The sequence below is a fragment of the Musca autumnalis genome, unplaced genomic scaffold (assembly GCF_047663935.1).
Source record: "Musca autumnalis isolate F117 unplaced genomic scaffold, ASM4766393v1 scaffold_3, whole genome shotgun sequence".
Lineage (NCBI taxonomy): Eukaryota > Metazoa > Arthropoda > Insecta > Diptera > Muscidae > Musca > Musca autumnalis.
The window spans coordinates 195,328,308-195,345,423 of NW_027411866.1; the positions used below are offsets into that span (position 1 = coordinate 195,328,308).

The following is a 17,116-nucleotide window of genomic DNA, read 5'->3' on the forward strand; positions in this document are numbered from 1 at the left end:
TTTTGTGAAAAAAGTGTTTCAATTTGCACAGGCTGAGGGTATATCTCTGTCGGCAAAGCCGACTGATACTTTTTTACTTGTTTTTATTTCACAACTGATGTCGTTGTCGTTGTGTTTACGGCGGTACCGATGTATACGAAGTCTTTTGCTACCTCAAAATTATATTAACCAACTTCAACAGTTGGTCCGATCTCAATTGACGCATTACGCGTCGAAACCATGAACTTGGTCTTCTCGCCGCTTACCGCCAGACCCACTTTTACAGATTTTCCTTCGACCTTCACAAAGGTATCGGTTACTTCATTTACTGATCGTCCCATGATGTCTATATCATCAGCATAAGTAAGTAACATGTGGCTATTGGTGAAGATTGCGCCACTTCTTTTGACGTTTGCCTCTCGTATAACCCTTTCTAGCAGGATGTTGAAAAGATCAGACGAAAGGCTGTCTCCTTAACTGAAACCTCTTTTGTTACATAACTCTTCGGTGAGGTTCTTTTCTATTTTAACTGAAGATCTTGTGTCAGTAAAATGACTCTACAAAGCCGATTGAGCTTTGCGGGGATACCACATTCAGACATGGCTTGGAATACCTTTGAACGTAGAGGGCTGACGAAGGCTGCTTTATAATCGACAAAAAGGTGGGAGGTTTCGATCTGCATCTCTTGGATTTGCCGCAGGGTAAATACCTGGTCAATGGGGGACTTGCCAGGTCTAAAGCCGCATTGGTATGGTCCAATTATTTCTTTGACCGTGGGCTTTGGTCGTTCGCACAATACCCTGACACTATCTTGTATAGGGAGAAGACTTATAGAAGACTATAGTTGGAGCATAAAGTCTTATCTCCTTTCTTATGAACGGGGCAAAGGATGCTCAGGTTCCAATCGTCGGGTACGCGTTCTTCCTGCCAGATGGTGCTAATTAGCTGACGCATACACCTTATCAGCTTGTCGCCTCCGGTTTTAAACAGCTCGGCTGGTAGGCCATCAGCTGCTACTGCCTTATTGTTCTTCAGCCGGTTTATTGCTGTCTTTACCTCATCTTGGTCGGGTGGTATACATTCAATACCATCTTCTGGGATTGGATCTTCTTCGTCGACTTCGCTACTATTGGATACCAACAGTTTGGAAAAATGCTCTTTCCATATCCTTAGCACACTATCTATATCAGTTACCATATTACCTTGCTGGTCTCTACAGGAGGATGTGCCAGTTCCAAACTCATCAGTTTGATGTTTCGGACTCCTGTACATCTAGATTTGTTCACACTCCCGCTTTTCCATCTATCTCTTTTTCCTGCTGAAAATACGTTTTTCCTCTCTCCTTTTCTCCTGATACCTCTCTCGTGTGCTACGCGTTGCTACTGATTGTAAAGTAGACCTTTATGCCACATTTTTTTCATGGATTCCTTGGTGCAGGTCTCTGGTATCCAAGTACTGATTTTGCGGCTGTTTGCATGGAGTGGGCAGTGTTTTGCCATTGTCCTGATATGTTATCGCGACGAGGAGTGCCTTGATTAAGCAGTTGGGCCAGTTGAATTGAATAAGCTGTGGCTATCTGTTGTGATTGCAGCTAACCGATGTTCATCTTCCGTGTTGTGTCTGTTCGCACTTTGTTTGCTACGTACCTTTGCTGCCACAAGGTAGTGGTCCGAGTCTAGGTTTGCACCTCGGAACGATCGTACATTCAACACGCTTGATGCATGTCTTCCATCTATCACAACATGATCAATTTTATTTCTTGTTCTTTGATCTGGCGACAGCCAGGTGCCCTTATGAATATCGAGATGCTTAAATCTGGTACTGCTAACTACCATGTTTCTTGCAGCAGCAAAGTCTATCAGCCTCATACCATTGTCAGATGTTTCACTGTGGAGACTGAATTTCCCGACTCTTGGGCCAAAGATATGCTAGTATAATTTTAATGTCATGGGCAGGGCAACGGTCATAAGTTTCTTCTAAGCGCTCGTAAAGTATATCTTTGGTCTGTTCGTCCTTGCCTTCAGTGGGAGCATGAGCGCAAACAAAGCTGATGTTGAAGAATTTTGCTTTTAATCGAATTGCAGCGAGCCTTTCACTCACTGGGGTGAACTACAAATCCGCAACCAAACTCATGCTCTGAGTCATGGCAGCTATAATACAGTGCGTCGCCAGTAGGTGTTGTTGTGACGCCGTTCCATCGTATTTCCTGTATGACAGTAATGTCGGCCTTGTACTTTTCAAGTGCATCTGCCAATGCGTAAACTTCTCATTCTCTATAAAGAGTGCGAACATTCCAGGTGCAGATTCGCAGATCATGGTCCTTAAAACGTTTGCGGGGTTCGTCAACTTTTGAGGGTTTTGTTTTTCTCTTCTTTCGTTTTTATTCCCTCAGCATTTATGCTAACGAGGGTATATACACTTTCATACGGGCAAAATGTGCCTCATCGAAATAATGGTTTTAGACCCCAAGTATGTTTGGACGAAATGTGTTTCAGACAATTTGGAGTTGATTTAGCCATGTCCGTCCGTCTGTCTGGCTGGCTGGTGCGCACGATAACTCTCGAACCGAGCAACCGATTCGGTTCAAAATTTGGCTTTCGTAATATTTTGCCCAACTTAGTTTAAGTTCGAAGATGGGTTATATCGGTCCACTCCTTCCGGTACCTCCCCCACAAAAGTTCGAAAATGTTCGGAACATTTGTGAGCACGATAACTCTTGAAGGGAGTAACCGATTTGGCCCACACTTTGTACATCGTGAAAGTTCTACGAGACTTAGATGAAGTTTAAATATGGACTCAATCGGTCCACTCCTTCGGGTACCTCCCACACAAAATTTCGGAAAAGTTCAGTTTAGGACCTGCTCTCTAATCGCTTTGATTTTTGTTGTAGCAACTTGTATTCGCTGTCTCCCATACGACGGTACAAGTTTCATAAGAGGGCAAGTCCATACTTCCTGAGAAAATAGCCTGAAAGGTGCAAAAAACGAACGGATCTGCCAATTGGTCCAAAATTTGGCCTTCGTAATATTTTGTCCAAACATAGTTTAATTTCGAAGATAAATTATGTCGATTCACTCCTTCAGGTACCTCCCTCACAAAAATTCAAAAGTCTTCGGAAAAAATATGCGCACGATAACTCTTGAAGGGAGTGACTGATGTAATCCATACTCTGCACATCCTATTATATTTACCAGATATAGATCAGGTTCGAATATGGACTATATTTGTGCACTCCTTTGGGTACCTCCAACACAAAATTTCGTATAAGTTCACTTTAAGACCTGATCTCGAATCACTTTGATTTTTGTTGAAGCGATTTGCATTCGCTACCTCCATTACGACGGTAAAAGTTTTTCCAGGAGCAGGTCCATATTTCTTGGGAAAACATCCCGAAAGGTGTAAAAAGCCCTATGTGACCATATGTGGCTCCCGAACTGTTCTACCGATTTGGTGCAACATTTGGTCCTTGTCATATTTTATCCAAACTTAGTTTCATGGGGCAATACCGGTCCCCAACTCCCGGTACTTCTCCCCAATATTTAAAAAATTTCACTAAAATGTTAGGACGATATCACTTGAATGGTGCAACCAATTTGGTCCAAACATTGGTTCTCCTACTATTTTGTCAAAATTTAGTTTAACTTCTATAATGGCCCATATCGGTCCTCCCTAAGGATACCTCCCCCACAAAAGTTCAACATTTGTGTTAATTCCTAATCCACATTTTTGTCGGCAAGTTCAAATGTTGAAAAAGGGTCACAAAATTCTGAAGAGACACTAAATACATTATATCTGTCCGTAGATGAAAGTTTCAATTCACATTGGCTGAGGGTATACCTCTGTCGGCAAAACCGACTGACACTTTTTTACTTGTTTCATAATAGGCTGTTTTTTGTAGGGGAGGTTTACTAACCCTACGCCCAAACCCAAGTTTTTAACGTTCTTATGGGTGAACGCGCGGCACATGTTAGCTCACTACCTTTAACGGGTGTTAAAGGCAGTTTCCCAGGTGACACCACAGGGAGGTCAATGTCCACCTGAGATGAAAGAGGGACCAAGATAAATCCTGGGCTTTGCCATTGTTAAAGCCGGTCAGGACCCTTCCTTGGTATCTTCTATCCCCTACGTCACCCAGGGGTAAACCTCCGAAATTCAACAAAATATATAGCCTATTTCCACAAGGGGTCTTCCGTGTACATCATCTGAAAATGATATAGATATCTGTTCAGAAGTTTTGGAGACATAACATATTTAAATAAGTGGGCGTGGTCGGGGCTTAAGGGCACAAATAAGTGTCTATGGTCGGAGACACAACCTCCATTGTCTATCGAATTAATTTTTCAACACCGATCCGCCGAAATTAAAAATACTATTTAGCTAATTTTCACCAGGGCACATTCCTGTACATTATCTGAAAATTACATGAAAATCCAGAAGTTTTGGAGATATAACATATTTTAGGTCCCAAATAAGGAACTACGTTCTCAAGATTTACAAACATAGCGTTTTTAAAAAGTAGGACCTAGGGGAGATTCCCCGCTCCTTCCAAAATTCAAAACAATATATCGACGCCTCCAAACAATAGTATGCTAAGTCGACTTAGCATGTTTTCAAGTTCTTTACATTTTTATATTTAACGTCCTTTAACTTAAATTCTGTCAAATTTTGGTAATGATCGGACAATCCGAACAGAAGTTATAAACAAATATTTCCTTAGCATAGTACTGAAGGTCAAAGAAATTTCCAAACTTTTAGAGGTTGTCCTGCAAAACTCGCTTTTCAGAATTAGCAAACTATTATTTGGAGGTGTCGAACGTCCTTTAACTTAAATTCTGTATAATTTTGGTAATGATCGGTCAATCCGAACAGAAGTTATAAACAAATATTGACTTAGCATAGTACTGAAGTTCAAAAAAATGTCCAAACTGCAAAACTCACTTTTTAGACTTAGCATACTATTATTTGGAGGTGTCGATATATATAAACTATTTTTAGTATGGGTCATCCCTGTACATTCTCTGAAATATTGTGTAAACCAAAGTTCTTAGTGTTTTTGTCTTCTTCACGCTACAGTATCAGAATATGTTTTTTTCCATGACTCAAAAAATGACTCATAGAGTAATTATCCAAATGATCCAAAAACCCTCTCAAGGCATATGTATTCATGGCTAGAAGCTTCCAAAGCTTTTTTGTCAATCCTGGCACATATTTTTCCTATAAATGTTCTGATGTTTTTTTGAAAGTCTGCACATACAATTATCATGATGTAGGTTTCAATGAGTTTGACCCAGCTAAATATAGTTCGGCCTAAAATTGTTATGAAGAAATAAATGCAATAACCTACAATAATGTTGTTTCATAAATTTCGCTGACACCACAACAGTTTATGTTGGTCGAAAATTTTGTTAACTTGGCTTTATGTGTGCATCAACCCGATGTTACACTATTTTACAACATACGGGAATGCCTCACGTTTGTTGGTATATTAAGTTATTTGCTTTTCAGTTTCTTTGTTAAATATAACCATTGAGATTCATCGCTGGTCATAAATAAAAATTTTCTGTTGACTAGTGTAAATTGAAACTTCATTTCTTTATTATATAAAACCATGAAAGAAAGTTAATCGCATGTCAGTTGTTCATTGGAGATATCAACATTAGTATGGCAGCTTTAAAATACCTGTTGGCAGTTTTATTTGTGGGGGTTGCGTTGGCTGAACCCCAGTGGTATAATAGCAAGGATGGTCGCCGCTACTTAATCGATGCCGAACAAAAGGTAATAATTTTCATAAAAAGAAAAGAATTTAAATTAAGCAAAACTATTTTCACTTGCTTTGTTAGTACAATTGGTTAAGTGCCCAACAAGCTTGCGCTCGTAGAAACTTGCAATTGGTTGAAATCAAATCGGAGGACAAAAATGAAGCCTTGGTGGAAGTTCTTAGCTCCGTCTTTAGAAGTAATATACCCTGGTAACACAATGCAATCTATAGAAAATATTAATATTATGTTCCCTTAACAGAACGCCCCATTAACTTGTGGTTGGGTGCCAATGATGAGTTCAACACCAAAAAGGACGCTAGACGTCCCTTCTACTGGTCCTCCTCTGGCAAACGTATGGATTTCACCAATTGGGCTGATGGTAGTCCTGCTAATGCTGGTTCCAATGAACACTGTGTCCACATTTGTGCCAAAACTAAAAACTATAAATGGAGCGATTTGCCTTGCACCGAACAAATTGGTATGATCTGTGAAGAACAACCTGCTTACAATACGCATCGTCAGTCGTTGCAAGACAAAGGTCAGAAGGTTATGGATATTACCAAGAAACTTTTTGGTTCTCAACAACAAGAACAAAAAAAATCTATGGATAAATTGATACGCCTAATTGGTCAAGTAGTGAAGAAAAATAATGAAATTTCTCGTTACATGGAGAAGATTGAATCGAACATGTCTCAGGGTAATGGTCGTAGTGCCGAGCTGCGTAACAAAGAATTACGTTCGTATATTGAAGCTGCATTGAAAACTGTTCGGGAACTCGATGAAGAAATTCAAGAAGCCGCTCAAAAAATGAACACAAAATTCTCCAAAGATTTCAACGATGTTCAGAAGACCATTGAATACATTATGGGTAACAAGAATGAAGATAAGGAATAAAATCCCATTGTAAAATAACATGGAAAATTATGTGAGTTGTGTGTAGAAAATGAAAAAAATAAATAAATAAGCATTTTAACAATGTTAAAAATGTTCCAAAAAAACTGTGTTCTTGTTGTGTAATATTCACGTTAATAAAGATAATTTTGTGCAGGTTATGGAAAAGTGGGAAGGTACTGTAGTTTGGATGTTACACCAAAAGTATTGATCTATGCCAACTATTCTTGAGAGAAAATATTTTTATTTTGATTTTTTATTTGATTGTTTTATTATCACAAAAAAAAATATTGATAAACTTGCAAAATGCCCGCCACTTCGTATGCGGAAAAGGAATAAAACACAAATAAGCAATATTTAATATGGAAATGGTGAACACTGAAAAATTTGCTGTGCCAATACCTTTCACTTAATACTTAAAAAAAAATAAAAAAACAGGTAAGCAATTTTAATTTTATTTATTTATTGTGACCTACAAAGTAGCTACAAAATCGGATTGCCATCTCAAATTGCAAGCTTCTTCTTTGTCATATTCTCTTACCTTATTTAAAATTTAGCATTGATCGTACAGTACGTACATCAAGTTCCAAGAATTTACAAGGTACCTAATTCACAAAAGTTCAACAATTTTGTTCAAGTACAGTCTAAGGGATGTACGAGGATAGTTTAATATTTTTAGCGAGATTACTTCTTGTGGTCTACAGCGATATAATGTTCTTAGTTCCTAAGTCCATACCTACTGGCATAATGGTCCAAAAGTTCTAAAAAATCCACGGTGACCAACTAAAGTACCTGACGGACATAGCTATGGAAAGGAGTGATTGCGACATTGGTCCAACCTTTGCGCATCGGGAGCAATTTGAATGTAGTGGCCGGATTTACATTTTTTGGGCTGAAATTTTACAAAAATTTAATTTGATCGGGGATTTGAGACTTTCTCCTATGGACAGATGGAAAATAATTTCTGAGTCCGACCACTACATTCATAGTATGCCGCGCATCGTATTATTTCTTTCGCACTTAAATCAAGTGCGAATTTGCATTATATCGATCCAACTATTACTACTTAAACTCAAAATTTTCAGAGCTGTGCGGTTTAGTGACATGTCTAGGATAGCTTTTACAACGGGTCCTTGTCGTTTATATTACGAAAGTATATTTTTACTTACTGAAGTTAAGTTGTAAAAACTCTATAGCCACCTTAAAAGATGTCGATTTAGGCGTTTCAAACTTACATACATATGTCAAATTCGAAGATGGTATATATCGGTCCACCTCATCCTGCGTGTTTTCGGATAAAATTTAAACTTTATTTCGTATAGTTCTCTCAGTACTAATTTAATTACACTAGTAATGTTTTGCGAAAACAACCCAGACTGTGTTGGTTTTCTTTCATACATATGTCTTACATACTTATTGCTGGAGGACGGTGACAAACTCGAACCCTTTCATAATTCAGGACAGGAATTTAGGGACTTCCATGATATTGGATACCAACGTATCCGCAATTCTTCCAAAATCCAAAATGATCACATTACTCCTGAAAGAAGATCTGTCATTGCTTCGAATGGAATATTGTGAGTTTTGAGTACCGGCATACAGCTCAATAGAACATCGAAATCTATCTGAAAAATTTAAAATTTTACTACTTTAAAAAATTTTTCTTTATAATTTATAATAGTTACAAACTGATTATATTTTTTAGTAGAACAACAAAAACATCAAGACTATTTCCTCCCCACGATATCTCAAAAAAAAAAAAAAAAAACAACTTTTCTTTACGGCAATTTGTGTACTACAAAATATGGCAAAAAAAAGACGCCAGTCGGTAAACTAATCGGCGCGCCGCCGCCGATTGTCTGTCAAATGTACTGAACGAGCGAGTCGAAAATCTTGGTCGTCTTCGTTGTCTGATCGTACTATTATTGCGACCTGCAGAGCCGCTATCAAATTGGCAACTATTTTGTTTTTGGTCCATTTCACCTGCTAAATATTTAACGATCATCACCAATAACAATGCACGCAGAGAAAAAAATATGTTTGATCCAACAATATTCCAAGAGCAAAATATGTATTGTTAACATATTGTTGGATTCCTCATGTAGTATTGTAAATCCAAAAATAGTTTGAGTCAACTGAACAATATTTCTCTCTTTTCTTCGAAAATTTGTTTCTCTTCTCTCGTTATTCGATGCCGTGTTGAAAAAACAATTTTGGTGAGTTGTGGTGTGTTTGTATGACATGCTGCCTTTACCTTTGTTTTTGTGTGTATGTACTTGTGAGACTCTTGTTTTTATTTGTTTCTGTTTTGTTTCATTCTTCTTTCCTTTTCATGTTTGTTATGGTGTTTAATTATTCCTTATGTGTTGTGGTGGGTTCTTGTGGCTTTTTGTTTGTCTTTGTTGTCAGCCAATGCAGCAAACCATGTATTGTGTTCATCAATGATTGCAATATTATACGCGACATTTATATCCAAGTTATGCGAAAAGTGTATATGAGAAGTATATGCACTCAAATCAAAAATTTCTGGGCTGGTTTTCTGTATTGACAATACTTTTTGTAAACAAAATTAGATTATGATAGTTCCTACAATCGGTATTGTTAACGATTTTAACAATATTGCGGAAATTCGAAAGTTGTTTTTGTTTTCTATGTTTGGAACAAAAGATGGTATTTTTGTATTTGGATTACAATGTTTGAACAAAACAAATACATTTTTGGAACCAAAACATATATTTTTGTTCCAACAAAAGCGAAAAATATTTTTTCTCTGCGTGTGGGGATCTGTTCTGGTCTGAACCCGATCTCCACAAAAATTTCCTGACGATCGGTCCATAATTGCGGCATGGAGTTTGATTGCAATTTATAATGGACAGACGGACGGACGGACACACATATCAAAATCGCTTTATCTCGTATGAAGATTGGTACACCACATTGGTGGTCTCCGACGAATATTTCGCGGTGTTACATGAATTTTTGCCAAAACAAACTTATAATACCCTTTCCACATAGTGGTGTAGGGTATAAAAAAACAAACGACCGTATTGCACCCCAATACTTCAATAACAACCCACATTTTACATTTAAGATTTATTACCTTTTCCGTTTGCTAAATACAGCACAGCATTTAATTCCCTTTTAATTCGAATTTCGAATATCCAAAAATTTCGATTTAATTTCGCATATACACCTCCAAAACTCGAATAGGACTTTCAAAATGGTCATAGAAGTCCGTATCTTTTTTGGCTCAATATTCTTAGAGGATATAAAACCTTAATTAAACGAGTAAAAAAGTATCAGCCTGTGTGGATTGAAATACTTTTTTCCAAAAAAAACATGTGTATTTAGGGGGATTTTCAAAACAATATGGATAGGATTAAAGCGCAAAAATTTGTGGGGATATCGATAGATAGGGCTTTTTTTAAAATTGAGCTTCGACAATATTTGGAGTACCATTTAGCGAATATTTTCGAACATTTGTGGGGGAGGTATCGGAAGGTCCACTTCTTCCACCTTCGAATTTTATCTAATATTCGTAGTATTTGGTTCGAGCACTCCAGTCACTACATAAGGTGCCATAGGGTGTTTTTACAACTTTCGGGCTTTTTTCTCAAGAAGTATGGACTTGCCCTTGAAAAAACTTTTACTGTCGTAATTGAGGCACCGAATGCAAGTTGCTTCAACAAAAATCAAAGTGATCCGAGAGCAGGTCTTAAAGTGACACACATTTTGGACCGAAACGGCAGATCCGTTCAAGAGTTATCTTACGCTCAAACCACTACACACGGTGTTCTAGGGGTTTTTTTGCACCTTTCAGGCTATTTTCTCAGGAAGTATGGACTTACCCCTGATGAAACTTGTACCGTCGTATGGGGGCGGTGAATATAAGTTGCTACAACAAAAATCAAAGCGATTCGAAAGCAGACCCTAAACTGAACTTTTCCGAAATTTTGTGTGGGAGGTACCCCAAGGAGTGGACCGATTGAGTCCATATTGAAACCTTACCTAAGTCTCCAAATCGGTTACTCCCTTCAAGAGTTATCGTGCGCACAAATTTCCGAACATTTTCGAACTTTTGTGGGGGAGGCACCTGATGGAGTAGACCGATATGGCCCATCTTCGAACTTAAACTAAGTTTGGACAAAATATTACGATAGCTAAATTTTGGACCAAATCGGCTCTTACGTTTGTGAGTTATCGTGCTCACCAGCCAGCCAGACAGACAGACGGACGAACATTGCTAAATCGACTCCAAATTGTCTGCAACACATTTCGTCCAAACATACTTGGGGTCTAAAACCATTATTTCGATGAGGCACATTTTGCCAGTATGAAAGTGTTATACCCTTTCTATCCTAAAGGCTGAGGGTATACAAATTTCCACTTCTATACATGTTTTATTAGAACGTTAACACGATTTAAGGTATTTTGAAGATTATATCCACATTTCCAACTGAAGTAGTTGTAATTTCGGGATTTGTGAAATCAAAGTGAGAGACTTTTTTCAAAAAATCTCGCTTATATGCCCATATATAAAAGTAAGTTTTGAGACATTTCAATTTAGGGCTTTTGTTCTTGTAAAATACTTGTATCAATGCTTCAATGTTCAGTATTATTTAATTCTTCTACCACACTTATTGTACTACCATCTATAACAGTGAAACTGACAATATAATAAATTTCATATAATAAAATTCAAATCTATTCCTTTGCCCAATACCAATTTTATTGCATTTCATTACTTTTCGCACACTAATTGTATAACTACAGCTTCATTGCTTCACTTAACACCAAATTTAGTGTAATTTCGTACTTTTCGTATCCTTATAGTAGGTATTTCCAACACCACCTCAATAACTCCGCCCACAGCGACCTCTATACCTAATTTAAGAATTTGTATGCATTTCAAAAACTCTTTATCTTAACACCAACCCAAAAATACCAAAATTCCAACTATATCCCTTTATGCAATACCAAGTGGTACTAAATCCTGGTACTTATAATAGGTAAAGTGAGCGTCAAAATAAAGTTTACACCTCTCAAAGTTTTTTGTTTGCAATATTACACCGACATAGTGACATGATATGTATAAGATATAAATGTAATCTTATTAAGTATTTAGTGGTGAAGTAAAATCCTGAAAATATTAGGCCCTTCCAACGTTTCGTTGGGGAATAAATGAAGATTACCAAAATAACCGAAAATTTGACGCGTCAAAATAAAGTTTACACTTTTGCCAATCGTAAGAATTTTTTATTTCTTTAACAAAAAAATGAAGGGATATTTTGGCTTTTGAACTTATTTTGTTCAAACTCGAGCCTCCAAACAACAAATCAACGAGCGTTTTCGTGTAATCCGGTGATATTTCCCCCATTGGACCCGTGGCACAGCTTTCGTGTAATTTCGGTAAGTAAGTACCCTGCTGTACTTTTCTCAACCAGTTTAAAAATAGTTAGTTATAAATGCATTATTCTACAACTAACTAAAAATTGGTTGAAAAGTCATCAATAGATCAACCAGATTGAAAACTAAAAAAATGGAGAACTGACTATATCTGCATTACTTTTCAAATAGTTATTATCCAGTTGGAAAATAGTCGGTTAGCAAGCAATTTTTCTACAACCAACTATAAATTAGTTGAAAAGTCATCCATCGAACCAGTTGCAAACGTTGAATGTTCAATAGTGTGTTTTCGACACAAACAATTCTCATATACACTTTCGTAATTATTTCGATATAAATGCAACATACAATTATACAAGCTAGTTTTGATAGACTCGACGTACCATAAGAGGAACAACAAGGAACATAACTGAGAAACAACTGGTGTCAAAATAAAAAGTCAAAGATAAAAGCAAAAGCGAGAATTAAAAGAAATAAATAAAAAAAATACTTTTTCTCTCTCTTTCAGACAAAAACAACATTTTTAAACTGACTATAAAATGTCAAAAAATAGTTAGATATAAATTAGTTAAAAATAGTTGGTTTATAACTAGTTAAAAGTAATGCAGAGATGGACAATTGTCCTCTGCCTAGCTCATCCCCATGACAAAATATTTAGTTGGCGCAATGTAAAATCGAAAAATAACCACTTGTGGTTATTATACCCTACACCACTATGTGGGTAGGGTATTATAAGTTGGTTTTGCCCAAAACGTTTGTAACGCATCGAAATAATGGTCGTAGGCCCATACTTATATATACCAAAATGATTGTCTCGACGAGCTGAGTCGATATGGCCATGCGTCTCCGTCCGTCCGGATCGTCACCAAATTTTGGGTGTTGATGAGGGTAACGGAGGGGAAGAAGCCTATTGATTTTGGTGATAGTCGAATAATATTAAGGGGTCGGAATGGGCAAAAAACTTATTTGGAGAAAAAGTCAACACTTTTTTCCAAAGCAAATACCTCCGCTTCTAACGATGTAAAGGTGGTTGTCGTAGGTGGTCAAACAACGAAGATATCGCAATGGTAGCAAATTTAACCGAACTTTTCATTTTTGCGATTTTAGTTATAATGAAGAATATCACAGCTTTGGTTGGTGACTTTCCAGAAGCAAAATCTGGCTATGAAAATTCATTTCAATGATGCAAAGTAGGTTGTCGTAGGTGCCCAAATTACGGAGATATCGCAATATTCGGTAATACATCCCATTTTTCCATTTTTATTGGGGGTCCTACAGAGGAAGAAGCATATTGATTTTGGTGATGGTCGGATAATGTTCAGGGGTAGGAATGCGCAAAAAACTTATTTGGAAAAAAGTAAACGTTTCACTTCAAATCAAATATCTCCGCTTCTATAAGATGAATACCAAAAGCAAAATCTGCTAATGAAAGTAGAAAATATTACATTTGCAACGATGTAACATAGGTCGTCGTAGTTCGTCAAGCAACGGAGATATCGCAATAGCCGCTAATAGAACACAACTTTTCATTTTTGCAATTTTAATAATAATGACGAATATTACAGCTTTGGTTGGGGACCTTCCAAAAACAAAGTCTGACTATGAAAGTAGAAAATTCCATCTTTGCAATGGTGCAAAGTAGGCTGGGGTAGGTGGCCAAATAACGGAGATATCGCAATATTCGGTAATACATCCCATTTTTCCATTTTTTTTGTAATCACGCTACAGGTCGCAATTTTGATCGGATCCTCACGAAATTTTGGAGGTTGAGAAAGAAGCATATATTTTTCCATTTTTTTATTTGAGTTGTTCTGACGATGTACTTAAATGCGTTTCAACAAAATTGACTTGTATTAATGAACACATTCAGAGCAAAGGCGCTAACCTATCTCAATTTTAATATTTTTAATTTTACCAGTCAAAAGCTTATGCACATGAGTAGTGGTGTAGGGTATCACATAGTCGGTCGCGTCCCGACTTTAGGCTTGGCTCACTTCCTTTTTATTATAATAAATATTTAAAATAAATAAAAATAAGTCGACATGAGGAGGTCATTGAAAAAGATAAATAACATGTTCGTCTGCAACTATTTTTAAACTAATTTATTTCCCCGCGGGTACCCAATGGAATTGGAGTCTAGAAACTTCAATGTGTGATCCGATATACATAGGAATCAAATATAGCAACATGTTATTCATAAATATGGGCGAACGCTTCAGAGCCCTGCCCATATGTTACGCATATCTATCTTTGGCATTAGCCCCATTCCTCTAGACTAGGGTCTTTAATATCGTGTCGATTTGAGTGAAAGATGGTGTTTTCATATCCCTGAACACATAAATCCGCACACCGCTACTGTCATCTAAAATTCGCAGAAATTTTACGATGTGCATGGTATGGGCCAACTCGGTTACTGCCTTCGAGAGCTATCGTGCGCATAATTTTCTCGAAAAATTGGAACTTTTGTAGGGGAAGTACCTGGAGGTGTCAACCGATATGGCTTATCTTCTAACTTAAATTAAGTTTGGACAAAAAAATGCGAAGGCCAAATTTTTGCTACCATGGTGCCATTGGATTTTGTACAGCTTTCGGGCCTTTTTCACGATAAGTATGGACTTTGCTCCTGATAAAACTTGTACCCTCGTAACGGGGGCAGCGAATATAAATGGTTGCAAAAATAATAAAAACTATTCGAGAGCAGACCTTAAACTGGACTTTTCCGAAATATTGAGAGGGAGGTACCCGAAGGAGGGGACAGATATATGGACTATATCTATGCCTCATAGAAATATTACGATGTGCAAAGTATGGGCCGAATCGGTTACTGCCTTCGAGAATTGAACTTTTATTGGTGAGGTCCGAACGAGTGACCCAATTTGACCCACCTTCTAACTTACTGAAAAGGATTCAAATTGTCTGAAACGGATTTCGTCCAAACATACAAGGGGTCTAAAACCTTTATTTCGATGAGGCACGTGTTGCCCGTCTGAAAGTGTATATGCCCTCGTTAGTCTAAAGTCTCAGTGTTAGTCTAAAGACTGTGTGTTATATAGAGACATTTTACAACAATGGCATGTTCTGAAGAGTTCTGTATAACAGATAACAGTACGAAAAATTAACAAAAATTATTTAATAAATGTAATATTTCGGATTTATTATTTCTCAATATGTTTTCTTCAAGCTCTTATCTCCGCTTGCTGCAGAAGCCAAACAAAATTCGAACTGATTTCAGAGATTTAGCCCCGATTTGTTATAGATGGTCAATATTTAACCTTGCTTAGACGATGCCATATAATCCAAGCTGGATCTGACACAACAAAACCCAACTAGGGTTTTTGTCGTTTGGGTCTGTACTTTCAAAAAATCCTCAGACGAAATTGTTTGCACAAGATAATCTTAACATTTTTGTGTTATAGTTGGATATCAAGAAGGCGTTAGCGGCCAAATAATAAATACCATTAAATTGATCTACAATATGGAAGTTTTAATTTGGACTGGGCTGCCCCTCTGGTGTCTCCATAAGTAATGAAGCGATCTTCTTGAAATATTCCAAGTTTTTTAAATACATAAGCGTGGTGTCTGGGGCAAAATTGCTTCGGTGAATAATATTGCAGAGCTTTTTTAAGTCCTGCCATTTCACCTAAAACCACAAATGTTTCTATGTATTTTATTGTCAAGTTCTTATATTCTCTTCTTGTTGAATCTAGACTTAAAAACCAACTTTAATTTTTTATGGGTTAACAAAAAAAAACACACATACACAAAACTAAAGAAATATGAAAAATATTTTTCATGTTCAGCAGAAAATGAAAGTTTTTTCTCTTTCTGTTACTACCGGCAAAATATTCGTAAACTGCAAACAACAGAAAAAATGAAACAAGTCGAAAAAAACCTAAAGTACGCACTTTACAAAACGAAACTACTCGTAATAAATGACCGAGGGCTACGAGAATAAAGAAAAGTAAAAAACAAATGTACACTTCTTGTTCTCTTTCTTCGTTTTTAATGGACAAAACTTAAAAGTTGTGATGGAGGTTTTTTAAGTACAACTTAGCGTAAAACTTTTTCACGTTCACATAGTTTTACTTTGCAGTACACAGTTAAGTACAAAGTGCGGTCAAAAGTGAAAAATATATGTGAATGTCAATAAATTCTGGTACTTGAGGATTATGTTTTTTAGGTGTTGTCACCCGTTGTAGAGCTCAAATTGGCAAATCTTTATAAATAAAAATCAAATGTCGTTCTTTGGTAATGGCATCAGTTCAGAACGGCTGAACCGATTTGGATAATTCTTTTTGTGAAATGTTCGCCATAACCCGACTAAATAATATTTGACCACGCCAACTTTTTTCAATTTTTATCTTTTCTACAAAAACTACTGAACTGATTTTCCTAAAATTGTCATGGAATGAACAGAGATGGCCCCCGGTGATAATAGGCTACATATTTTGTTGAATTTCGGAAGGGGCGGGGAACTTCCTTTATTTCTTTAACCCTTTGAACCCCGCATTTTTCCCTAGAAATAAAAATATTTTTCATATTTATTACGATTAGTAGTCGCAAAGATAAGTCCTCTGTGAAAAAAAAAATCTTAAAAATTCCTCGTGGTTCCGGAATTACCAAATGTTGCCTGTGGACGGGATAGATTTTTTTACAATATGTTAGGATTTATAGGCCCTCTTTAAAGCACAAGCGGATAGAGACGTATTTAAGCACTGTTTCAAATATTTTAACATATGATATTTAAATGTAAGTTTTAATAAAAATTTTACAGATGAACACGTTTATAACGAACGCCGGATATAACGAACAAATTTTCTTTTTCCTACCCCCTATTCTCATTTTACCTATTTTATTCGTTCCAACACAATGAACGCGGTTAAAACAAAAGAAAAAATATTATAATAAACTAAAATATGACCCGTCAAAAGATTTTAATAAACATTGATATGTTTAAAATATTGATTCGCCAAGAGATCTTTACAAATAGTATTTTTTTTTAAGGACCAAATAAATCACGCAATCATCATCCCTAGTTAGAACGTATTACGGCTATAATTAACAAAAATGTTGACCAAACG

At 36.7% G+C, this 17,116-nt stretch overlaps 1 protein-coding gene across 1 annotated transcript; it reads left to right on the forward strand.

Annotated features, from left to right (window-relative positions):
• The first annotated feature begins 5,535 nt into the window (after positions 1 to 5,535).
• LOC141398657 (lectin subunit alpha-like) lies at positions 5,536 to 6,632 on the forward strand. The gene is made up of 3 exons (XM_073976179.1): positions 5,536 to 5,754; positions 5,820 to 5,934; positions 5,998 to 6,632. The coding sequence occupies exons 1-3, from the start codon at positions 5,641 to 5,643 to the stop codon at positions 6,630 to 6,632; spliced, it is 864 nt and encodes a 287-aa protein (XP_073832280.1). The 5' UTR covers positions 5,536 to 5,640.
• The last annotated feature ends 10,484 nt before the right edge of the window (positions 6,633 to 17,116 follow it).

Bases quoted from the DNA above. Each gene is read 5' to 3' on its own strand.
- LOC141398657 (XM_073976179.1), top strand. From the start codon at position 5,641: ATGGCAGCTTTAAAATACCTGTTGGCAGTTTTATTTGTGGGGGTTGCG. The intron at 5,755-5,819 runs GTAATAATTTTC...TTGCTTTGTTAG, and splicing joins TAATCGATGCCGAACAAAAG to TACAATTGGTTAAGTGCCCA. The intron at 5,935-5,997 runs GTAATATACCCT...TTCCCTTAACAG, and splicing joins TCTTAGCTCCGTCTTTAGAA to AACGCCCCATTAACTTGTGG.